The sequence below is a fragment of the Schistocerca nitens genome, chromosome 2 (genome assembly GCF_023898315.1).
Source record: "Schistocerca nitens isolate TAMUIC-IGC-003100 chromosome 2, iqSchNite1.1, whole genome shotgun sequence".
NCBI classification, from domain to species: Eukaryota; Metazoa; Arthropoda; class Insecta; order Orthoptera; family Acrididae; genus Schistocerca; species Schistocerca nitens.
Window position 1 is genome coordinate 1,048,895,071 of NC_064615.1, and position 26,277 is coordinate 1,048,921,347.

At 39.6% G+C, this 26,277-nt stretch overlaps 1 protein-coding gene across 3 annotated transcripts in view; it reads right to left on the reverse strand.

Moving 5' to 3' along the window:
* Window positions 1-26,277, reverse strand: part of LOC126237394 (uncharacterized) — a 97,925-nt gene that overhangs the window by 43,819 nt on the left and 27,829 nt on the right. For all 3 annotated transcript variants that reach the window (XM_049947485.1, XM_049947483.1, XM_049947484.1), the window contains one exon: window positions 25,165-25,310. In XM_049947485.1, coding sequence (XP_049803442.1) covers window positions 25,165-25,310 — 146 coding nt within the window. The remainder of the gene's footprint in view (window positions 1-25,164; window positions 25,311-26,277) is intronic.

Sequence of the window (26,277 nt, forward strand, 5' to 3'; positions counted from 1 at the left end):
TATGAAATCAATTTGTACATCTATAAAATTTTCAAACAGTTCTTGGCACAAAATCAGTTCCACAAAATCACATGTTGACTTCAAAACTGACACTAAGAAACTGAGATGCTGAGAGGAACATATAGAGTGACACACGAGAGACGGACAGTTTTTAATGAAATAATACTCGGCCAACTTTAAAATTAATGCATGTTTATTTACACAAAATCAAAGCTCATTATTTGCCATTTTAGTTAACGAGGTTATTTGTGAAAAATAATGTCGTCAAGGTGATGTCCACCATTTCGAATGCAGGACTCTTCTCAAAATCCTCCATCACACAGTCTAAAATCTCTGCAGGGATGGCAGCAATTTCTTGAATGTTTGCATTCTTCAACTCGTCCAAATTTCATGGTTTGTGGTTATAGACACAGTTCTTAAGGTACCCCCACAGAAAAAAGCCACATACTGACAAGTCGGGAGACCTGGGAGACTAAGGAACATTGCCAAAACGTGAGATAATCCGGCCAGGAAACGTGCATCTAAGAACTGTCATTGAAGTGTTTGCGGTGTGCGATGTTGCCCCATCCTGCTGGAACCAAACGTGTTTTAAAGGGATTCGTCGTCTTCTTAGTTCTGGTTTCAAGAATGTTTCAAGCATACAAATGTAACGAACCGAATTAACAGTAACTGTGGCCCCGTTCTCTTCAAAAAATAAGGTCCAATAATGCCAACAGAGCACATCAGACTGTTACTTTTTCTGAGTGCAGAGGATGCTGGTGGATAAGGTGTGGTTGCTCTGGAGCCCAGTAACATAGGTTTTGCTTATTCACAGTCCCTTTTAAACAAAAATGAGCTTCATGGCTCATCAATAAAATTTTATTTTCATTTGATCCCAAAATCACTCGCATTCTGTAAGGGAAGTCTTCTCATACAGCAAAATCAGCTTCCTTAAGTTGTTGGACAATGAGCATTTTCTAGGGATGGAATTTTTATTCTTTATGCAAAATTTGTCTAACTGATTCATGATTGATTCGTAACTCACTAGCATGTCATCTAGCTGACCATCCTGGGGTTTTGACTGCCGCTTGCCTTACCCTTTCAACATTTTCTGGTGTCGTTACTCTTCGTCTCGAGCCAGGATGCTTCTTATCCAGTACGTTTCCAGTTGATCTGAAGTTTTCTGTCCCGTCTGAGGATTGTGTTACGGCTTGGAACAGCTCCATGTCTACCGACATTAAACTGCACATGAAACAATCGCTGTGTAGCAATAATAGACTCACCACTTTTCAAGAAACTGTCACAGACAAACACTCGACGTTGCAAGTCCCACTGTTCCATAGTGACTGAGTAAATGAAATGGCGTGTTGTGTGGATAAGAAGTATCCCCACCACGACCACCTCCCACCACTGCGCCCTCAGTACTACGCAGTTCAAAACCGTCCATCTCCCGTGTGTCATCCTGTAGAAAACAGAATGCCCACACACTGCAGTTCTTGTGCATCCCTTACTCAATGCCTACCATTAACAGTTTGTTATTAACTTTTTTTCATTCTGTTGCTTATAAATTGGCATGTTAGGAAACAATTACAAATTCTACAACTAACTCTGTAAGGAAAAGATACACTGCTTCTTACTGTTAAGATGATACATTATGTAGCACAGAGGCACAATTAAAAGACACTTACACAAGACTGATAGCTAATGGGTAAATGTCTTAATTGTACTTGTCTGCAACTTAATGTGACACCTTTACAGCAAGTAGTAATCTATCTTTTACTAACATTGTTGACATTCCAACCTGGAATTGCCATTGTCTGATTTTGCCGAACAGCTTTTCTTCCACCAAACAACCCTCTGTTTTACTTGTTGCTATTCTCTATAGCATTACTTTTCTCAGTGTATGTTATATCTCTTCTTTACTGTACTTATTCACTGCCTTCCACACCACATCAACCTCTGAGCCACAATGTATCAACAATTGTTCGCACACAATACACAGCTTCATGACTGTGTGGATTGTTGCAGCATCTGATGCCCCAAATTCTGTCCTCCGGTAATTATATTTATTCCTGTTGACCCCACTTCCATCACCCTCCCCATGTACTTCAGAATTTAATTTTGCACATCTGCCTGCGCCACATAAACCTGTGATCCTTACAGGACGGAAAGGATCCCCTGAGCTGCGGTTCTGGGTGACTGCTCCGAGGTCTACCCCTTTACCTATCCTGTCCAGTCCTTTTCCTTCACCCCTCTTCCTTCTCCTCAAACCCCTCTGTTGGAAGAAGGAGCCACTGGCTCTGAAAGCTTGCATAAGTAAAACCTTTATTCATGTATGTGTCGTCCTGCCACCGCTTGGTGAGTGCATTTTTTTAACTATCTGGTTACATTATATTGTCAAAAACTGATTATTTTCATCGTAATATTTTAGTATATTTGCTAGATGAAATGTGAAAGGGGCATTTTTTTGTGTTTGATCTAAGGAAGTTCCTTACAGAACAGTCTATTCCATTCCCGGAAAATGAAATATTCTTTCATCCTGCAGCCAGGCGACTAGCGCGAGTTTTGGTGTTCTCGTAAAGATAAGTCATTTTAGATTATAAAACATATAGTTTAGTACTGATTACGTGGTAAATAGATATATTAGTGTGCCTTTTAAGTGTGCCATTAAAGGTTTCATTTTTCTTTCCGTAATATAGCAGGAAACGCGAAAAGATCATACAGTCATATTTTCTGTTTACGTTTTGCTGCATCAAGTCTATAGAATTTCGTTTAGTTGTTCTTTGCTCTCTCCAGCAATTTAACTTAGCGTACCTATTCATTATTTAACTAGCATTTCCGGAAAGTAGCGTAAAGTTTAAGCTGTTGTTTCAGAAACTTTGCACTGTTGTTTTTGTTTACACACAGTTGCGTATAGGCCAAATTTGTGGAACGGAACCATATTTTCGTGTTTATCTGTAATTTAACTAACTTATTCTTAATAAACTATTACGTTTATCTTGAGTGAAAAGTGCTTGACTTGCCATAGAAATGTTAGGTCGGGGCTTTGGTGTGATGGGTGCTGTAGTTTTTTTTCCATGTGGGTGACTGTAGTGGCGTGGGAATAGGGGAAGTAAATGAGATTCATCAGTGGTTTTGTAGGATTTGTAGCAGAGATAGGAAGATACTAGAACAGGAGGGGAAAATTGCCGCCCTTCAGGCTGAGTTAGACGAGGCCAGGGGAGATCTTGACAGGTTAAGGAGGGAGAAGGGTAAAGAGAGGTGGGAAGTGGCAACAAGCAACAGGAGGAACAGGCCTAGAAGTTTGTCTGACAGCTTCATGGTGAATATGGAAAATAGATTTGACCTGTTGCTTCAGTTAGAAGCTGGTGAGCCTCAAGTAGTTGCAGGTGTAGACAGGGCACAACAAACTTTCAGCAGCAAATTGAATGTAGGGAAGTAAGAATGTAGGGAAATCAGTAAAGAGAAAGAAAGTGTTGTTGTTAGGTAGTTCCCATGGAAGAGGTGTTGGCCAACTTTTGCAGGATGAACTAGGATCAGAATACCAGGTCACCACTTTTTTTAAACCTAGTGCTGGTCTGGAGCAGGTGACAGAGGATGTAGGATCAGTTTGCAAAGATTTCACTAAGGAAGACACCATGGTTATAGTAGGTGGGGCAGGTAACAGTATTGACAGAGATCCTGGGTACAGTATAGAGTGTGACCTGGCAAAGATAGCATCAGCATTGAAGCATACTAGTGTTGAGTTTGTATCTGTTCTTGTGTGCCATGACCGACCTCATTTGAACTCTTCTGTCAAGAGAGTTAATTTGGAGCTGGAATGGCTGCTTATGTCAGGTGCAGGGTCACACATTGGTGTGGTTCCTGCTGATTCTCTCAGTAGGTGGGATTATACTAGGCATGGCCTTCACCTCAACAGGAAGGGGAAGGGTAAATTGGCTGGGGAAATAGCAGGAAAGTTAAAGGGGGGAGGCACTGTCATGAGTGGCAAAATACCAGTCGTTATAGGGTTCAGAAAAGACCCTTTTTTTAGGGTAGGGAGGATAGAAAGAAAGCAAACTTTAAGAAAGGTTAGAACTAAGACAAACCTTCAGTTTGAGAAAGAAATCAAAAAACATAATTCCAGCTTATTACATCAGCATAAACAGCTATTGGTTAAGAATTTTCAACAGTCAGCAGATATTTTAACTCTACCCAATTTTAACTCAGTTAATGTGAAATGTCAGCTATCTTTATTGCATCAAAATATTTGAGGACTGAGAAATAAAATTAATGAATTAAGTATGTGCATAGATGAATTAGTCTTCAAACCCAGCTGACATAATCTGCCTCTCTGAACATCATGTGACCACATGTATAGAACTTTTAAGTGTTACAGGGTTTAGGTTAGCATCTCACTTTTGTAGATCAGAAATGGAGAAAGGAGGAGTTGCCACATTCATCAGGAACTGTCATAAATTTAAGAACATAGACATTCATAAATTTTGCCTAGAACAGCATATGGAAGCATGTGCAACAGAAGTAGAATTTCACAAAAAATCCTTCGTAATATTAAGTGTATATCGAGCACCTGCAGGTAACTTTAATCTGTTTGTAAACCACCTTGAAGCTGTACTGGCCCATTTAACAACCAAAAACAAAGAAATAGTGGTTGCTGGTGATTTCAATGTAGATTTCCTTAAAGACTCTCCCAATAAGAACTTATTTGAGTTAGTAACACTATCATTCAACTTAATTCCCACTGTAAAGTTCCCCACTAGGGTAGCCAATTGCTCACAAACAGCCATTGATAATATCTTAATAGAAAAGTCCAATGAACAAAATTATATTATAAAACCAATAGTCAATGGCCTCTCAGACCATGACATGCAGATCCTTCTGTTAAATGTTAATACTGAACAGGATATAAAATCTGTTAAATCTGAGCTCAAGAGGGTAATTGATTATTTTAGGACACTCCTCAGAGACATTCACTGGACTGATGTTTACAGCACTCATGGCATGAATGAAAAATATAACACTTTTGCTAATAAAGTGCTTACCTTATTCGAACACTGTTTTCCCCCAAAAGTAACCAAGGTTAGAGCAAAGTCTACAAAGAAGCCGTGGATTACTCAAGGAGTAGGGGCATCTTGTAAAACAAAAAGAAAACTGTATCTGTCAATCCGAAACAGTTCCAATGTTGATGCTATAGCACATTACAAGAAATACTGCAAAATATTAAAGACTGTAATACGGACGTCAAAGCAAATATATCACAAGGAAAAGATAGTCATATCAGATAACAGAATAAAGACAATATGGGATATAGTGAAGGAGGAGACCGGTAGAACCAGATATGAAGAGAAGCAAATAGCATTAAGAGTAAATGATACATTGATGACAGATGTGTATAGTGTTGCAGAACTTTTTAACAAATATTTTATAACTGTTACTGAAAAGATGGGGTTGTCAGGTTCGGTAGATGCGGCTATGGAATACTTCAAACCACACATTTCAAGTAACGTCCATAATATGAATTTGACACTCACTACCCCAACAGAAATAATGTCCATCATAAAATCTTTAAAATCAAAAACATCTTGTGGGTATGATGAAATATCAACAAAGTTAATTAAAGAATGTGATTCTGAGCTAAGTAACATATTAAGCTATCTGTGTAACCAGGAATATTTCCTGAATGGTTGAAATATGCCACTGTTTAAGAAGGGAGATAAAGAAATAGCATCAAATTTCCGTCCAATTTCACTGTTGCCAGCGTTCTCAAAAATTTTAGAAAAAGTAATGCACAGTCGGCTTTATAACCATCTTATCTCAAATAACATACTGTCAAAGTCACAGGTTGGATTTCTAAAAGGTTCTGACATTGAGAAGGCTATCTACATTTACAGTGAAAATGTGCTTAATTCATTAGACAAAAAATTGCAGGCAACTGGTATATTTTGTGATCTGTCAAAGGCATTTGACTGTGTAAATCACAATATCCTTTTAAGTAAATTAGAATATTATAGTGTAACAGGAAATGCTGCAAAATGGGTCAAATCTTATATCTCCGGCAGGAAACAAAGGGTGTTACTAGGAAAGAGACATGTATCAAGCTATCAGGCATCATCCAACTGGGAACTAATTACATGTGGGGTCCCACAAGGTTCCATTTTGGGGCCCTTACTTTTTCTTGTGTATATCAATGACCTTTCATCAGTAACATTACCAGATGCCAAGTTCGTTTTGTTTGCCGATGATACAAACATTGGAATAAATAGCAAATCAAGTGTAGTCTTAGAAAGATCAGCTAATAAAATATTTGTGGACATTAATCACTGGTTCATAGCCAATTCCTTGGCACTAAACTTTGAAAAAACACACTACATGCAGTTCAGAACTTGTAAGGGGTGTCCCACGAGTATATATCTAACATACGATGACAAGAAGATAGAAGAAATGGACAGTGTTAAATTCTTGGGATTACAGCTTGATAATAAATTCAACTGGGAGGAGCACACCACAGAACTGCTGAAGCGTCTTAACAAATCTCTGTTTGCAATGTGAATTTTGTCAGGCGTAGGGGATATAAAAATGAAAAAGCTGGCTTACTATGCTTACTTTCATTCCATAATGTCATATGGGATTATTTTTTGGGGTAATTCATCATGCCAAGCTAAAGTTTTCCGGGCACAAAAGCGTGCAGTAACAGTTATATGTGGTGTGAACTCAAGAACATCCTGCAGAAGCCTGTTTAGGGAACTAGGGATACTAACTACTGCTTCCCAATATATTTATTCCTTAATGAAATTTGTCATTAAAAATATATCACTTTTTCAAACCAACAGTTCAATTCATGGAATCAATACTAGAAATAAGAATAATCTTCACAAGGATTTAAAGTCACTTAGTCTTGTACAAAAAGGTGTGCATTATTCAGGAACACACATTTTCAATAACTTGCCAGCAGCCATAAAAAGCTTAACAACCAATGAAATTCACTATAAGAGAAGCCTAAAGGATTTATTGGTGGCCAACTCCTTCTACTCCGTTGATGAATTTCTCTGTAAAATCAAGATGATGTAACTTACCAAACAAAAGCGTTGGCATGTTGACAGACACACAAACAAACACAAACACACACACAAAATTCAAGCTTTCGCAACCAACGGTTGCTTCATCAGGAAAGAGGGAAGGAGAGGGAAAGACGAAAGGATGTGGGTTTTAAGGGAGAGGGTAAGGAGTCATTCCAATCCCCTCAGGTAAGCCTTTCCGCTCCCGGGATTGGAATGACGTCTTACCCTCTCCCTTAAAACCCACATCCTTTCGTCTTTCCCTCTCCTTCCCTCTTTCCTGATGAAGCAACCGTTGGTTGCGAAAGCTTGAATTTTGTGTGTATGTTTGTGTTTGTGTGTCTATCGACCTGCCAGCACTGTGTGTGTGGGTGTAAAAGTACAATATAACTTCTGCACAATTTCAGTGCAGTAATGTGTTCATTGTAAATAAGTATTATAGTAGTTGTATTACATATTACACGTTTATTACCTTATAAATAAGTAAAAAAAGCTTTTTAATTTTAAATTCAGTGCATTAGTATTTGTAAAATGACTCTTTCATATAGTTTTCATTAAAAAATGACGATCATTCCACTTGGGACCTGTGGAATGGTACATAAGCTTATTTGTTTTAGTTGTAAATATTTGTCATGTATTGTTGTTTTTCTGACATGTTCCACATCCTGGAGGACCTTCTCACTACGGATCAATTGGAATGAAAGTAAATCTAATCTAATCTAATCTTCAGGTCTGACCTTTGGTGCCTTTACCATTGTTATGATTGCATTTTCAATATTTTTCAAATAAAATATTTTCCATGCAAGCAGAAATTATTTTGAGTTTAGCACAAATATTTCAAATCAATTACAATAATTAAAAATTAATGATTTGATTAAATGGGATGAGTACTTTTTTTAATACACAGAGAAACTCATTTGGCTGTGGTTTACCCATAAGCTGACTGTGGCAAAATAAATCGAGGCGTTTCTTGGAACAACAAATTAAGTCCATTGAGTCATTTCTCCATTTCCTGCAAATATTGAATCTGTACTAACAAGTTCTTGTTGAGAAAATATTATTACTCTTGACAGACACAATGGTTACTACAAACATTTGACAGCTGTGCTGTGCCAAGTTGTTGTTATAAGGGTCTCTGCAGGCAGTAGGGGGGAAGAAGAAGAAAGAAAGAAAGAAATGATCGAATGGCATTGTTGGCCCGGAGGCCCCATCTGTATGTAGCCAAGTATGGCGGCGAGCACAAGTCTTATTTCATTCGACGCCACATTGGGCAGGCGACTCGCGTGCTGGTGATGAGGATGAAATGATGATGAAGAGAACACAACACCCAGTCCATGTGCGGAGAAAATCTCCAACCCGGTCGTGTATCGAACCTGAGCCAGCTGTATGGGAGCCAAGCTCGTTACCACTCAGCTAAGCAGGCTGACAGTACACAAACAACTTCCATGCCACACAAACATAAGTTCCGTATGCACCATGCTGAAACTTATTTAGTAGTGACGGGGTATGTTTAACATGGAATTGACTTTTGATAATATCACACTGGAAGATTAACTTAGAAACTGTAAAAAACATATGGGAAGTGACTATGATAACACATCCAATATTGAGAGTGAATATGAGAACCATACTATTGCAAGGAAATGTAAAATTCAGGAAAGGAAGTGGAAGAAAGAGGTTGCAAAGAAGAAGAGAAATTCTGGACAACGTTATATTTTGCCAAAAACTGTAATGCAAGTAAGTTCTACGAAATTTTAAGTCTATAAGGAACGTCGTGCAAAGGAATGTTTTATAAAAATAATCCCAAAAGGTCAACAAGAGATCCATGAAAGGTTTTGGGCTATAGGAAAAAAGAACACGCAAGAAAAATTGATTTTAAGTTCGAATCTAAACAAAGAAATGCTAGAACATCTAATGAAACTAAGTCTAGTCCAAACTGTAGCTCTTCATACATTTATCACCTAAACTGCTACAAGAATTGTACTATAGGGTGTAAATCTCTATTGCAGAGAATTTGGCAAGTTAAGAAGAGTAATTTAAAAGCAATTTTAAATATTTTGAATGTTAGTACTCTTACAGCAGAAGATAATAGAGGGGAACACAGCAACAGACTGTATAAAGTAGCAACAGAAATATGGGGAATGGTCTGATCTAACTGGTACCTGTTTCATTTCATTATTGGCAAGGCAAATCTCAAAGGAAATATTTTGACACCCTGAGCTTACCACTGCAAAATTATTCAATTTTTTCCAAAATTATTTTCGCCACTAACCTAATAGGTTACTCCAGGTGAAGAATAAAACTTTTCATAAGTTCTTCAGAGAGAATAGCCAGTATTTATTTTGAAAACCAGAACTGATCCCTATGATATCTGCTGGGAATGCGAAGCTGTACTGCGTGTCAAAGCAAATGATATTCGGAAAAAGAAGTACCGTATTTACTCGAATCTAAGCCGCACTTTTTTCCGGTTTCTGTAATCCAAAAAACCACCTGTGGCTTAGAATCGAGTGCAAAGCAAGCGGAAGTTCTGAAAAATGGTGATAGGTGCCGCCACAACTAACTTCTGCCGTCGAATATATGTAGCGCTACACAAGCGTGCTTTGTGGGCACAAAGATAAATACTGGCGCCAAAATAAATTTAAAAAATAGGTAGAAGACGAGCTTTTTTTTTCTCCGCCCCGAGTTTCGACCACTGCATTTTCATACATTATCCAACGAAGTAAATACAAATTCCGTATTGTTCATCTTCGAATGTAGCAGAATTTCAATGTACTACGAAAATCCGACTGGCAAGACTGTTAGGGATGTTTGTCAATATGGCCAACTCTACGTTCCGAGTTTTTTCCTACCTGTTAGAAGAGATGGTTGCTAATAGGAACATGATGAAATGTGAATCACATGCAGTATTCTCTTCACCATAAGAATAATACGAATATAAACATTTTGCCATGTATTCTTTCGTGTTTGCTGCTCTCACATTTAAATCCTGTCTGCGTAATAAACTACGAAACTAGAGTGAGACAACAGCAAACGCGGAAGAATATATGTATCGTGTCATGTTTATATTCGTATTATTCTTATGCCTAATAGTGATACAGTCAGAAATGAAGCACGGCAACTGACTAGATTTTAAATGTAAGATGACTAATTTCTGTGCAGAATTTGATGTACTAAAGAAGCGGCCGCAAAGATTTTCAAACGGAGGAAAATTTTCGCAAAACTCTCGTTCAGAACGTGTTCTATCATACGCATGTTCTATCATACGCATTTGGTTCTTGTTGATCATTATCAAAGCAAGCAGCAGTGTAAGTAACAACAAATAGCAGTCTCTTGCCATTGTTTCGCTAATGAGACGATTCCTCTTTTTTTTTTTTTAAGCGGCGGTAGCGCGCACAAAAGCAAGTCATGCCGCGAGCGGTGACAGGCCATAAACACGCACTATCAAAATGCGACAAACAATGCATTACACAGTACAGTAATGCATTTTCAGCTTAGAGTGGCGTAAACACCTATAACAAAGAAAACGGCACTTATCAGATCAAAGCAAAATAAGCAATCGATTCAAACCAGACGAAGCACGTGAAAAAGGAAGGGTACCCGTATAAATATGGACGGAGCGCCTGACGCATAGCAATGGCTACCTGGTAAAGCTTAACTGCTAAGCTTACGACTCGAACCAAACTACTGTAGCTGTATCGTCTTTCATTCAACCTAAATTGTGTTTCATATTACAATGGACCAACTTTGTTTCGATTTGGAGGTGCGGCCTTAAACTTTTCTCTCCCCTTGAATTTCGAGTCTCAAATTTCAGGTGCGGCTTAGATTCGGGAAATTTTTTTTTCCTTTATTTCGAGTCTCATTTTTCAGGTGCGGCTTAGATTCGAGTGCGGCTTAGATTCGAGTAAATACGGTATATTAGGAGAACAAAATAAGAGTTGTGCAGTACAATAAAGTAAAGGAAAAGTATTTGAGGTCAGCCAAACTTGGAAAACACAGATACCTTAGTGCTCGCATTTGGTTACGCACGTAAAATGCCTGTTCTTAAACTGAGAATTAGTACGCAATTCTACAAAAGGGTACTGTCGTTCTACGTATTTAATGTTCACTGTCACAATGACCAGTCAAATAAATTTTATTATTTTGTAGAAGATGTAGCAAAGAAGATTGAACTTCTACGAGGTGCATTCAAGTTCTAAGGCCTCCGATTTTTTTTCTAATTAACTACCCACCCGAAATCGATGAAACTGGCGTTACTTCTCGACGTAATCGCCCTGCAGACGTACACATTTTTCGCAACACTGACGCCATGATTCCATGGTAGCGGCGAAGGCTTCTTTAGGAGCCTGTTTTGACCACTGGAAAATCGCTGAGGCAATAGCAGCATGGCTGGTGAATGTGCGGCCACGGAGAGTGTCTTTCATTGTTGGAAAAAGCCAAAAGTCACTAGGAGCCAGGTTAGGTGAGTAGGGAGCATGAGGAATCACTTCAAAGTTGTTATCACGAAGAAACTGTTGCGTAACGTTAGCTCGATGTGCGGGTGCGTTGTCTTGGTGAAACAGCACACGTGCAGCCCTTCCCGGAAGTTTTTGTTGCAGTGCAGGAAGGAATTGGTTCCTCAAAACATTTTCGTACGATGCACCTGTTACCGTAGTGCCCTTTGGAACGCAATGGGTAAGGATTACACCCTCGCTGTCCCAGAACCATCATTTTTTCAGCACTGGCGGTTACCCGAAATTTTTTTGGTGGCGGTGAATGTGTGTGCTTCCATTGAGCTGACTGGCGCTTTGTTTCTGGATTGAAAAATGGCATCCACGTCTCATCCATTGTCAGAACCGACAAAAAGAAAGTCCCATTCGTGCTGTCGTTGCGCGTCAACATTGCTTGGCAACATGCCACACGGGCAGCCGTGTGGTTGTCTGTCAGCATTCGCGGCACCCACCTGGATGACACTTTTCGCATTTTCAGGTCGTCATGCAGGATTGTGTGCACAGAACCCACAGAAATGCCAACTCTGGAGGTGATCTGTTCAACAGTCATTCGGCGATCCCCCAAAACAATTCTCTCCACTTTCTCGATCATGTCGTCAGACCGGCTTGTGCGAGCCGGAGGTTGTTTCGGTTTGTTGTCACACGATGTTCTGCTTTCATTAAACTGTCGCACCCACGAACGCACTTTCGACACATCCATAACTCCATCACCACATCTCCTTCAACTGTCGATGAATTTCAATTGGTTTCACACCACGCAAATTCAGAAAATGATTGCACGCTGTTCAAGTAAGGAAAACGTCGCCATTTTAAGTATTTAAAACAGTTCTCATTCTCGCCGCTGGCGGTAAAATTCTATCTTCCGTACGATGCTGCCATCTCTGGGACATATTGACAATGAACGCGGCCTCATTTTAAATCAATGCACATGTTTCTATCTCTTCCCAGTCCGGAGAAAAAAAATCGGAGGCCTTAGAACTTGAATGCACCTCGTATTTGTTCCTTTCCATGTGATGTCATAAAGAGTAAACTTCAGGATCTAAACAACATTAAGACCATTATACTGCTATGGAATTCACACAGACGGCAAATTAAAGATATGAGTACTGAGGAACCCTGATAATACAAAACCCGCAGATTTGAAAGTTCGGATATTCCGATCAAAATCTGGGATGGAGGAAAAAATAAATAAAAGGCTCATTTTCAGTGTAAAGGAAGGAAAGTAAGTATTCTCCTTTTGCCATAACGAACTGAATGTGCTTTATGACGCGATACTGAGCTAGTGTCTCAAGAACATCATGTCAGTTGGTATGGCAACAATGTGCGGTTCTACATAGCTTAATGGCAACTGCAGTTTTCTCCTTCATGACCTTTGTAGTTGCTGTCATGCCAATTTTGGTCTACAGAGACAATGGATCCATCACTGATTCTCGAAAGTAATTTTCACATGCATCTTTGCTTCCTGGTTTTCTTGAACAAGTTAAAGGATATAACTGTTGTCTGATGCGGGAGTGGATGGGGTTTCTTCAAACACGGGACTTGGCCACAGTTTCTTCCATGACGTGTATTAGATGTTTGTTCGAAGTGTCCCATGCCTCGTCTAGCCAGCAGATGCTGTCTTTAATTGTCATGTTTCTCATTTCTTCTAAGACAGAACATTCCTCTCTTTCAGTTACAAATCACGGAAGCTTTTTTCTGTTATTCAGCTATAGGTTTTCCAACGCACCTTTATCCATTGGTTTCAAGATAAGAGATTATATGTGGCGGCAAAAAGATGATTTGATGTTGATCAGCTGCATTTTTGAAGGATGAGATGGAGCAGTGCCAATCAAAAGTACAGCTCGAGGTGGCGGTCCATTTTCTGTACTGAATCTTCTGACAGAGGGAACAAATTGTTTTTTTGAACCACTCACTAAACTGAACACTGATTATCCAAGCTTTTGATTTTTGTAATACACAAGGAGAGCATTCATATTCGCGTCTTTTAGGGCTCACGGTTTTGAAGACTTTCCAATTACCATGAGTGACAATTTGTTTGTTTGACATGTCATTGCTACGGGCTACAACAGTACGTTGTTATTTATTCATTTCACAATCTGGTGCAGATGACGCTCTTTCGAAGCAAGACATTTTTTAGGGAATGCTTTGACACTCAGTCTAGTTTCATCAGCGTTGTAAACTAGCTGTGGCGAGTAATTTTCTGATGATATCAATTGTGCCAACTCATCTAACAATGCATCTGCAATGACAACATCAGCTGACAACTTTTCTCCATTTATTATTGTCATACCTAGTGTCTCTTCTTCCAACAGCCTCTAACCAACCATATCTGGCAGTGATTCACCATTCATGAGTTTGTTCAGCTGTAATGTCTTTTCTTGATGCTATGTAGCACTAATAGGAACACCTTTTTGTCTTTCCTGAGTGAACCACAAGAAAGTAGCTCCAACAATTTTATCGTACAACAACACTATGGAGTTGTGGCATTGTTCCAAAGTTTTATCATCAAATGTGTTGCAGAAGCTTTCAATTTTCTCCCATTTTTTCCTACTGACAGTGGCCTTTCCTACACCAGATTCAATAGGCAATTTTGTTGCACTTTCCCTGTTGTCAAGCAGCTTTAGCACTTCCAGTTTTTCTTTTAATGTATAGGAGCTATGTTTTCGACTGCTTGACATTGTACTGTACAATATAACACCAGTTTTATATGTACAGTGTTAACTTAGTTTATGAACAAAAAGAATTAATACAGTGATGTAAAAGTCAACCCAATTTATTCTGTATACTGTACGCAAACAAACTAACTGTGCTATAACTCCTCTGAATAAGGTAGCAACACCACCACATGCAATCTGCTATGTAGTCGTATTATTGCACAGTATTGTGTGTGGTATTTGCAATATTGTGACTTCATCACGTCACTGATTGCCACTTTCTCACATTGCTGCACTACACTGCCTGCGTTTCAGTGTGACTTTAATTGGGCCTACAGAGAAAGATTCTAAGATATATTGAAAACAATGAGAATGTGCACCCATATATTACAGTGCTTCAGAGCTGCAGAAAGAATTCAGCATTCTTTGAAGTGATAGAAAGAGTGGACATTATTGAGGACTGGGCATCAGCTTCATCACCACACTACATCAAGAAAATCAAAGGAAAGACAATTTGGAACATAAAAATATGTTATTTTATATTGCAGCAGAAACTCACTTTCAGTCTCATCTTCTTATACTGAAACATTTATTCCTTTTAAGAAAAGGAGAATGTACATGGCCAATGCTGAAGACTGAAATGGTGATGTGAATACACCACATGCTGGGATTACTGATGCAAAAAAGGAAGATATTTTTGAAAAAGAAATGCTAAAGACTACTGTAGAAGACTATGCGCCTGTGAAAGAAAATGAATACTCAGAATGTGAAACAGAAAATGATTGATGATAACCTTGCATGAAGATCATTTGAGAGGAAGCCATTTTGTGCTATTTATTTGTTTATTTACCCTGTGTACTGAGGAAATTTGCGTGAAAGTGGGAAATGAAACAATGGATTGGTTCCAGCAAATGCCCGGTATGAAACAGCGCACTGCATTGTCACCTCTCCTCTTTATTGTAGTCTTTGATGAGAATGACTAATGTGGCAGAAAAAACTGGAAGACAAGACAAAAGCAATGGTGTTCGAAGATGACTTGATGATCCGGGGAAACACAGTGGAGGAGATTCAGGAACAGCTGGATGTTTGGGAAGAAATTGTGAGACAGTCTGGAATGAAATTTAATGTCAACAAATGTGAGATCCTGGTTACAACTAGAAAGAAAAATACACCAACTAGCTGAATACGGATCGGAGGTGAACAACTGATGAAGGTGGAAAGTGTCAAGTACTTGGGAAGTATGATAGATGAAAATAGAAGAAATGATAAAGAGATCAGTGAATGTGCCAGACAGGCAGAAGCATTCCTGTGAAGTGTTAGGAGCATGGTTTGGAACAAAGATGTCCCACAAAGTGGAAAAAAAGTAATATATATAAGTTACTATGCCCCAATACTGACCTATGCATCTGAAAGATGGGTAATGAAGGAAAGAGCAGTAAGCAGATTATAGGCATGTGAAATGAAGTTCCTCAGAAATAGGATAGGACTAACAAGAAGAGGATGAGGAATGGCAGAGTAAGGGAAATGGTGAAAGAGGAACACTTGCAGAGCAGGACAGAAATATCATGGCTAAGACGGTATGGGCACATACGAAAAAGAAGAAATGGAGATGCGAAGGAAATGACCAATAGGAACACTAAGGGACAGGTGGCTCAAAAGTGTGGAGTGTGTTGAAAAAAGAGGCAAGGACTGGACCAAAATGAATAGAGAAAGATGCTGGGGAAAAAAGGACTGGATGGAGGCTTACATTCCTAACAGAGCCAGCCTGGGGATGGAAAATGTTCAAGATAATGATGATGATTATTTGCTTACTTAATTGGAAAAATGCAAAAAAATGGCTCTGAGCACTATGGGACTCAACTGCTGAGGTCATTAGTCCCCTAGAACTTAGAACTAGTTAAACCTAACTAACCTAAGGACATCACAAACATCCATGCCCGAGGCAGGATTCGAACCTGCGACCGTAGCGAAAAATGCATTTACATCACACTGTGAATGATACTGTTACTAATAGCTTTTTAAAGAGAAATATATTACATTTTGTTTGTTACTATAAAAAATACTTAACTAACAACTTTAACATATGTTATTACTTTTGTAAATACACTGTACAGTCATACTGATGTGACCACTTGTCAAAAGCCTGAACAATCACCTTTTACAGCATGGACTGCTGCAAGACATGCAGGAAGAGAGTCGATGAGTTTCTGGAGGGTACTGGTTGAGGATCCATGGTGCAAACAGCCTGATTGAGATGGTACCACAGATTCTTAATTGGGTTTAAATCTGGAAGTTTGGTGGATAGGGGAGTATGAAAACTGATCTTGGTGCTCTCTGAACCACACATACTGTGAGCTGTGGAACACATTTTACTGTCCTACTTATAGATACCATCGTGCTGATGAAGAACAAACTGCATGCAGGAATGGATGTGGTCCCCAAGGATAGAAACATACTTGTGTTAATTCACTGTGTCTTCAGAATGACGAGATCACCCAGGGAATGCTACGAAACCATTCCCCAGACAATAATACTCCCTCCTGGTTGCAGGGTATTTACTATCAGATGTTTCACACCAATGGCTGTCTGTCTGATGGAGTATAAAACGTGATTCATCTGAAAAGACCACTGGGACACTCAGTGGAAGTACACTTGCGGTATTGGCGTGCAAATTCCACCCTTCGTAACCAATGAATAGCAGTCAAGATGAGCGCATGAACCAGATGCCTGTTGTGGAGGCCCATACGCAGAAATGTTCACTGAACGGTCATTGAGGAGACACTGTTGGAAGCCCCTTGGTTCATCCAGGTGGTCAGTTGCTAAACAGTTGCATGTCTACTCGCCTGTACACGTTTCCACAGCTGTCATTCACCCATCATCTATAGTCCACAGTGCACCACAGTTGCCTTGGCGCCGGTTGTGGATAGCACCATTTTGCCACGCAGGGTATACTTTGACCATGGCGGCAAGCGAACAGTTTAAAAAAGTTAGCCAACGATCATGCCCTTTTGGACATCAGACAAATTGCTCTGTTTCTACATTACGACAATGACTGCAGTGTTTTTTGCATTCTCCCATACGTTTTATATATCCTCCACTGGTAGTGCTACCACCTGTGTTTGTGAGTGGTTACTGCATACTGACGTAAAACATAAGCAATGATTGGACTGTGTATGTCTGTTTAACACATTGCGTACAGCTCTCTTAGTTTTACATGTTGCCACGTCCAACTGGTGTGGATGGATCACGTAAATTTAGGTTTTTTGCTCTGCACATTTTCTGAGACCTGTTACTCATGCCAGTAACTATTCCAATTTAACACAAGGTTATCCATGAATTAGAGGGTTCAGTGCAGTGAACAACAGCATGAACTTATTTTTATCTTTTGTTTTACTGCCAACAATCAGTACAACAAAATAGTCAATACTGTAGTTGTTGCCTTGAGCTATACGATGCGAAAACATTTGACGGAAAGTGAGATTCTCGTTGAACTGTTTGCAGACAATTGTTCCGACATTCCAAGCGATTTAAATGATTTTACTGATAGTGGTAGTGGAAGTGAAGAAGAAAAGAACATGGCTATAATCAACCAAAGTGAGACAATTGTGAACGATTTAGATGACGAAGCTTCTATCAGTGGAAGTTGGTTGAAAAAGGACAAGATCATTATTTTAGGAACATTTAGGGAAATTCCAGTAAGATCAATGGCATTATAAGCATGGTGGAATTATTTCTAGGGAATGAACTGTTTGATGAGATGTGGACACAAACAAACTTGTATTACGAACAAAATGAAAACCATTATAAAGAATCTCCATAGTATCCCAAATTTACAAATATCACTGCTATTGAAATGAAAAAAACTTCTGGGCATGATTATCTTGACAGGGCAAATAAAAAAAGATTATTTGAAAGACTACTGATCAACAGATCTTGTAATAGACACACAGATTTTCTGGAAGCTAATGAGCAGAAATCCATCTGAGCAGACAAGGAAATAGTAGCATTTCAATGACAGTGTGGTCAGGAAAACAAACTTTACAAATCTGAATCTGTGCTAAACTAACTACTAGATAAATTTCTGACCATATTTAAACCTGAAAAGGAGCTTTTTCTTGATGAAGCACTGATACCACGGAGAGAGCGGCTTTGTTTCCAGACGTATAATCCTGGGAAACTTATCAAATATCGTTCGTGAAAGTGTAAATGGTTCTCCAACCTAGAAATATATACTGAGGAAGGAAAAAAGCCTCAAGACGCTATACACTCTGTACTTTCATCTCACCTTGGCATGTGGTGCCATGTTTATTACAACAATTATTACAACAGTACAGCTATTACCAAAACACTTCTAGAAAGGAAAACAAGAAATTGTGGTACAATGCAAATCAACAGAGGTCTCCTTAAGTATCTACAAACAGAAGCCAAATATCTATAGATAGGTGACACTACATTTCAAAGACAAGGTGACATTTTGCTGTATATTTGGAAAGATAAAAGGGAGGTGTGAATGATAACAATAATTCATGATGAGCCCATGATTACAACAGAGGGGAGGGAGGGGGGCGGACATGACAAGGGGAAATCGCACAGAAACCAAATTATACAGCTACTTTCAAATAAGAAAGGTGTGCTCATTTCGTGCGTGTCTTACGAAAATCACCAGGAACTGCAACAATAAGCATGGTGCAGCAGCTGATATGCAATGTGTTAGTAAAAACATAGTCTTTGTTACTTTAATGTGTGGGAACACTACTTTTGATTTTAACAATTATGTAATGGTAAAATATGGGAAATTTTGCTTTGACATTACTATGAAAAGAATAGATTGCTGGTCACCACATAATGGAGGTAATGAGTCACAGACAGGCACAACAAAAAGACTGCTAAACAAATAAGCTTTCGCCTGAAAGGCCTTCTCCTGAATTAGATTTTCCTGGATTTCCCGGTTATAAATAAATGTTTTCCTGGGTGAACATACTCTTTCTCTGTGGTAAGTGATAGTACACTTTCTGTCGGAACTGTAAAACTTATCAATATTTTGAAAGGTAAAGGTTTCATACACCAGCGTAGAGCTTCCCAGAACTTTAGGAAATGAAATCCAGAAGAAAAAAAAGTGTTTTGGAAAGATCTTTGACCTGCAGCAACATACACACCGCACATTTTTTTATTATGAAAGTATACGTATGAATTCCACCAAACAGCATGTTAGTTTCCAAATCACTGGAATCGTTATTGCAATGTGCTTTTTTAAGCCAATCATAGCTCATGTCTTATTATCTCGCAAGCAAATGACAACAGATATTCAGAGCATATGACACATGATGTACTTGTCGAATAGCAGCACAAATAGGCATATTTCATGGTTTAAGTTAATATACACATAGTATAGCTACAGTGTGTTATCCTTACAAATGTGCCATTAAAATTTTAAATGATGATGTAAATGCCTGGTCTTACAGCCCAAAACTATTCTAAGTGACTGGTCCATAAAGTGTTACGTTTTGAACGACAGTCAAATGATCTGTGATTTAAGAAATTCAGTACACATTCTCACATGTAACATAATTCATCTTGCTTAGAACAAAATTTACTTTGAAAGTAATGCTTCTCAGACTACCATTCACAACATTTTCCCCCAACCTGTTACAAATAGGTTTGTCTGAGCAGTTGCCAGAGAGTGCCAGAAGTAAGGTGTCACTGCACATGCGGAACTATGATGACACAGGGAGCCCTTGCTTGGCGTTTAGTCTGCTCATACACCTTTCACTGCATTTTCTAATGTTCTAATGACTTAAAGTGTAAGTGTGGATCAGCTTATTCCCCCAAACCACCTTCCACTTCTTTACGAGGTGACTTATTTGGAACTTGCAGCCACTCTTCTCCACTGGCTACCGGCTGCTGGAAACCCTCTTGACTTCTTCTCCGTAGAATAATGCTAGGTACAGGAATTTTTTGACTCTTTCTACTTATGAAATAAGCAGACACACAAACTTTACTTTTCGTCAATTAACAATGTATTTAACCTCCATACACAATAAAACTCTCAGTTTCCACATAAATACACTCCTGGAAATTGAAATAAGAACACCGTGAATTCACTGTCCCAGGAAGGGGAAACTTTATTGACACATTCCTGGGGTCAGATACATCACATGATCACACTGACAGAACCACAGGCACATAGACACAGGCAACAGAGCATGCACAATGTCGGCACTAGTACAGTGTATATCCACCTTTCGCAGCAATGCAGGCTGCTATTCTCCCATGGAGACAATCGTAGAGATGCTGGATGTAGTCCTGTGGAACGGCTTGCCATGCCATTTCCACCTGGCGCCTCAGTTGGACCAGCGTTCGTGCTGGACGTGCAGACCGCGTGAGACGACGCTTCATCCAATCCCAAACATGCTCAATGGGGGACAGATCCGGAGATCTTGCTGGCCAGGGTAGTTGACTTACACCTTCTAGAGCACGTTGGGTGGCACGGGATACATGCGGACGTGCATTGTCCTGTTGGAACAGCAAGTTCCCTTGCCGGTCTAGGAATGGTAGAACGATGGGTTCGATGACGGTTTAGATGTACCGTGCACTATTCAGTGTCCCCTCGACGATCACCAGTGGTGTACGGCCAGTGTAGGAGATCGCTCCCCACACCATGATGCCAGGTGTTGGCCCTGTGTGCCTCGGTCGTATGCAGTCCTGATTGTGGCGCTCACCTGCACGGCGCCAAACACGCATACGACCATCATTGGCACCAAGGCAGAAGCGACTCTCATCGCTGAAGACGACACGTCTCCATTCGTCCCTCCATTCACGCCTGTCGCGACACCACTGGAGGCGGGCTGCATGATGTTGGGGCGTGAGCGGAAGACGGCCTAACGGTGTGCGGGACCGTAGCCCAGCTTCATGGAGACGGTTGCGAATGGTCCTCGCCGATACCCCAGGAGCAACAGTGTCCCTAATTTGCTGGGAAGTGGCGGTGCGGTCCCCTACGGCACTGCGTAGGATCCTACGGTCTTGGCGTGCATCCGTGCGTCGCTGCGGTCCGGTCCCAGGTCGACGGGCACGTGCACCTTCCGCCGACCACTGGTGACAACATCGATGTACTGTGGAGACCTCACGCCCCACGTGTTGAGCAATTCGGCGGTACGTCCACCCGGCCTCCCGCATGCCCACTATACGCCCTCACTCAAAGTCCGTCAACTGCACATACGGTTCACGTCCACGCTGTCGCGGCATGCTACCAGTGTTAAAGACTGCGATGGAGCTCCGTATGCCACAGCAAACTGGCTGACACTGACGGCGGCGGTGCACAAATGCTGCGCAGCTAGCGCCATTCGACGGCCAACACCGCGGTTCCTGGTGTGTCCGCTGTGCCGTGCGTGTGATCATTGCTTGTACAGCCCTCTTGCAGTGTCCGGAGCAAATATGGTGGGTCTGACACACCGGTGTCAATGTGTTCTTTTTTCCATTTCCAGGAGTGTATGTAACTTCCTGTAAGTCTCTCATACCGCCGAACATCGGAAACAAATTGGGTTACAGTTAAAAGAAAGTTAGCTTAGATACCATAACTTCTCTTAACATGAATCAGAAAAAATGTCTTGCCTATAGCAAGGCTATGTCAAGAGTTTTTTTCAACTGTCCTTGTTTTAATAACAATAGTCAATGACACAATAAGCACTGAGCTGCAAATAAACTCCATGGTTCTTCCTTACACACTCACTAATCCATCTATGGATTGCCTGACAGGTACTTGTCAGTGCCTTTCGTCCGTCGCATCTACTTTCTTCCCGCGACTGAAACATGTGATGCCCAGTAGGTAGGATTCTACCATCCCACACTCATATCCAGAATATCATGTGTTCGAGGTGGTAGAAGGCTGAGTGGTTCTAGAATTTACACAGAAATTCTCGAATCACTACAATTTCTGTTTGGAATTTCATGCGCAGTGGAGCATCACAAGACCATGCACAGCAGTGTGGCACATTGTTCAGATGGGACATATGGAGTTCTTGTACTTATGACAATTGTTTTATCATATCCTATCCAAGATATGCAAAATTAGAAAGCAGTCCTTGGCACAATATTTTTTAAAAAATTATACAGATTTCAAATGGTTCAAATGGCTCTGAGCACATCGGGACTTAACTGCTGAGGTCATCAGTCCCCTAGAACTTAGAACTACTTAAACCTAACTAACCTAAGGACAACACAACATCCATGCCCGAGGCAGGATTCGGGCCTGCGACCGTAGCAGTCGCGCGGTTCCAGACTGTAGCGACTAGAACCGCTCGGCCACTCCGGCCAGCAAAAATTAGACATTACACCTTAACATACCCTAATATTTTGCTATGAGGTGACTTTATCACAGATACTTTTTTGTTTTACTCTGAAATACTGTTATGTAGCATTTCCAATCAAGTTTACATATACTTTGCACTGCAAAAAGCTAGTAAGAACAAATACCAATTTCTTAAGAAAATAAAAACCGTTGTTTTTATACACAAGAACTAAGAATAATAAGCTTTTGTGACTGTTTCAAAGTGTATAAAATTAACAAGGTTATGTGTGAAGCCAAGAAACTTTGCAATTGGCAGTTTATAATCTACTCTAGGAGTAAATATAAAGCCTTGTGGGGAGCTACATTGATAAAACATGGTGTGCTACCAGTCTCCAATTTACTGAAGAATGATGTTCTATAAATTTAAGACATAAACAACATAAATTAAGAAATAAAGTCAAGTCTTGAAGAGGTACCATACAAGTGTTGAAACATGTCCTGTGATCGAAAAACACAATGTCTCACGGAAGGCAGATATGTAAAATTCTGTTAAAGCTTTACAGTGTGTTTTTCGGAAAGCCAATGTTCTTGGAGTACCACCACTGTATTATCTCATGCTTGGTTCTTTATTATGCCATAATACCACGTATGACAGAAATGAAAACGGCACTTGAAATGCAGTGAACAGTTGAAACTTGCTAACAGTGTGCAATGAAACACTTCATTTCAAATAAATTTACTGTCTCTGCAGGAAAGATTAAGAAAAGCCACTTTTATTTAGCAAACCAACAAAAATAACATCATTGTTCTGCAAAGTGATTAATACTTGATTGCCAAAAACATGGAAGTAAAATACAATCAGAAAACTGAAACTAATAACACATTTTAGCCTTCCATAACTACGAGACTGTATTTTAATTCATTTGATAACTCCGAGCCAAACAAATCAGTTTTGTTTTCATCTGACGTGAGAGCCATAAATGAAGAGAGAACAGCAAAAGCGGAAAACGTAAATGCGGGTCACATGGAGACTACTCGCCACTACAACTTCGACTGCTCTGTGCAACCGCACATATGGCAGCTTGGGTAGGCCAGAAAAATTTTTCTGGATAGTATCTTGCTGCTTACAGCTACAGCTTATACACCCAAGAGCCACATTTCAAAACAATGAGAAGCAGGAGAAGGTCCTGCTCAGCTCTGTGCATGCGACCACTGCCAACTGCTCAAACAAACCTAATTTAAACAGTTGTGACACCACACTCATTGAAAGCAGTTTGTTGTTACGAAGTATTGTATACTCTTTGTCCTACAGCGATTGACACATTTTGCTGTCGGTGGACGCTTGCGTTTATTGTTGTAAATGGCAAATTTTCTTCGTATCTTAAGTTTCATACTGGTATTTTTCTCTTGTTTATATCTTACTGGCATAGTATTATTCTGCAGTATCAGTTCTTACCAGTCAAAATTACAAAAATTTAACTCTAGACTAAAACAATGAAAAATTCCCAGAGTTCTAAAAGATTCCCAGGATTTTCGTGGCTTTCTCCCAGATTAAAAATTCCCGGGTTTTTCCCAAAATTCCCAGTTGTCCCCAGCCCTGTGATACCATGAAGACAATGAGTCAAGCTCCAATTTCATTATATTTCTGGCCTAACATTCACCTCTCATGAAGCTATAAGAATATTTAGTGAGAGCTTTGCAAATAAAATATACTACAAATGATTATATCTTGGCTGTGCAAAAGTCTTGCTACTTCATACAATTCTGATTGTTGCTACATTTTGTTACAGTATTTCGATTTTTTCATGAAAAGGATAATCTCTCATAACCTCACTTTCACCATTCAGATGACAAACTGCACAGCAGACAGCTCATACCACACACTCAATTCTGGCATCAATGTGTAAACGAAAAATGACCACTTGAAAGAGACAAGACTCACTACAGGAATAAAACGCCACAGGCACTGCAGTAGACTCATTTGTCTCGAGTAGTCAGCTCACACAAGAAAATTGATCGTGTAAAAGGGGCTTTAGTATTTGTTGCCATCAACTAGTCAAACAAAATTACGAACTGTGGTATTAGTTACAGATCCCACAATGAAATTTCTGCTACATAATTTTATTGACACTTCTTTGAAAATAAAATACTGAATTAGACTTTTTTCTGTATCTGATCTCTTAGGTCACTATCTTAGGGCACAATAGAAAAAAAATCACTGCCAAAAAAACAAGACATTTCAGTTCTGTCAGAACGAACAATGCTAAAAATAATTGTGCCTGTAAATCCTGTAGTCAAGGGTTGTCACTTCCCCTTCAAATACTCTTCCTCATTGGCGAAAAATAGTTTTAATTTTTACTCAGTTGCAGCACTTCTTATATTAAACATGTAAAAATTAAATTTTGCTCCAACCAAGCATATTACACCAATGAGTAGTTCATAAACAAAATTATGTCACCCATATTTTTGTACTGGAAGCACCTTCTGTTAATAATGTGACCTGGAAAGGTATAACTAGACAAAAGAAACAAATATTTGGCAAAACCAGAACTGACAGCATTATATGGAGTCCATAAAAATACTTGCACTATGAGTGCAGATGAAATCACTATGATTATGAATTGATATAAAAGTATGTGCTTCAATATTACGTTAGAGGTATTTAAAAATAATGGTGGCAAAACATCCGATAAAACATTACGCACCGATACATAGTAGTACAATGCATTATCTATGAGTTTCCTGTTCTCTGGATGTCTGATATGATCAATTGTGAAACAATTTGCAGCAGCCAGATTGGCACATAATGAGCGTTCAGCACCATTTGATGTAATGAGAACAGCACAGGTACCTTAAACAAAAACAGAAATAATCATTGGAGTCAGATGTGCAGTGAAATATATAACATTCTAGTGCAGCCATAACATTTATAAGAAACATTTACAAATTTAACAGGGCTACAAATTCTCAAGTAATGGAAACAAATTTTCTCTGCTCTTTTGAAATGGTGGCTGAATTACAGCACTCACGCCGTCTATTTAACACGTTCCCATGTTATTTCTGTCGATGGTGGGTTGACTTTTCATTTACTGAAATGACACTTGTTATTGCAGGACACAGCATCAACTTTCACTACATCCATCTCATTTCCATTTCCTGAACTCAAAATCCTTGTTACTGTTTGTAATTTTGTGACCTGCAAACTGGCATATAAATGGAAAGCAGTTTCACTTTGTTGTTGTTGTTGTGGTCTTCAGTCCAAAGACTGGTTTGATGCAGCTCTTCATCCTATTCTATCCTGTGCAAGCCTCTTCATCTCTGAGTATCTACTGTAACATACATCCTTCTCAATCCGCTTAGTGTACTCATCTCTTGGTCTCCGCCTATGATTTTTACCTTCCACAATTCCCTACAGTACTAAACTGATGGTTCCTTGATGTCTCAGAATGTGTCCTACCAACCAATACCTTCTTCCTGTGTGGTTGTACCACAAATTTCTCTTCTGGTCAGGCTGTACCACAAATTCCTCTTCTCCCCAATTCTATTCAGTACTTCCTCATTAGTTACACGATCTACCCATATAATCTTCAGCATTCTTCTGTAGCACCACATTTCAAGAGCCTCTACTGTCTTCTTAACTAAACTATTTATCGTCCATGTTTCACATCCATACAGGGCTACACTCCATACAAATACTTCCAGAAAGGACTTCATGACACTTAAATCTGTACTCACTGTCAACAAATTTCTCTTCTTCAGAAATGATTTTCTTGCCATTGCCAGTCTACATTTTATATCCTCTCTACTTCGACCATCAT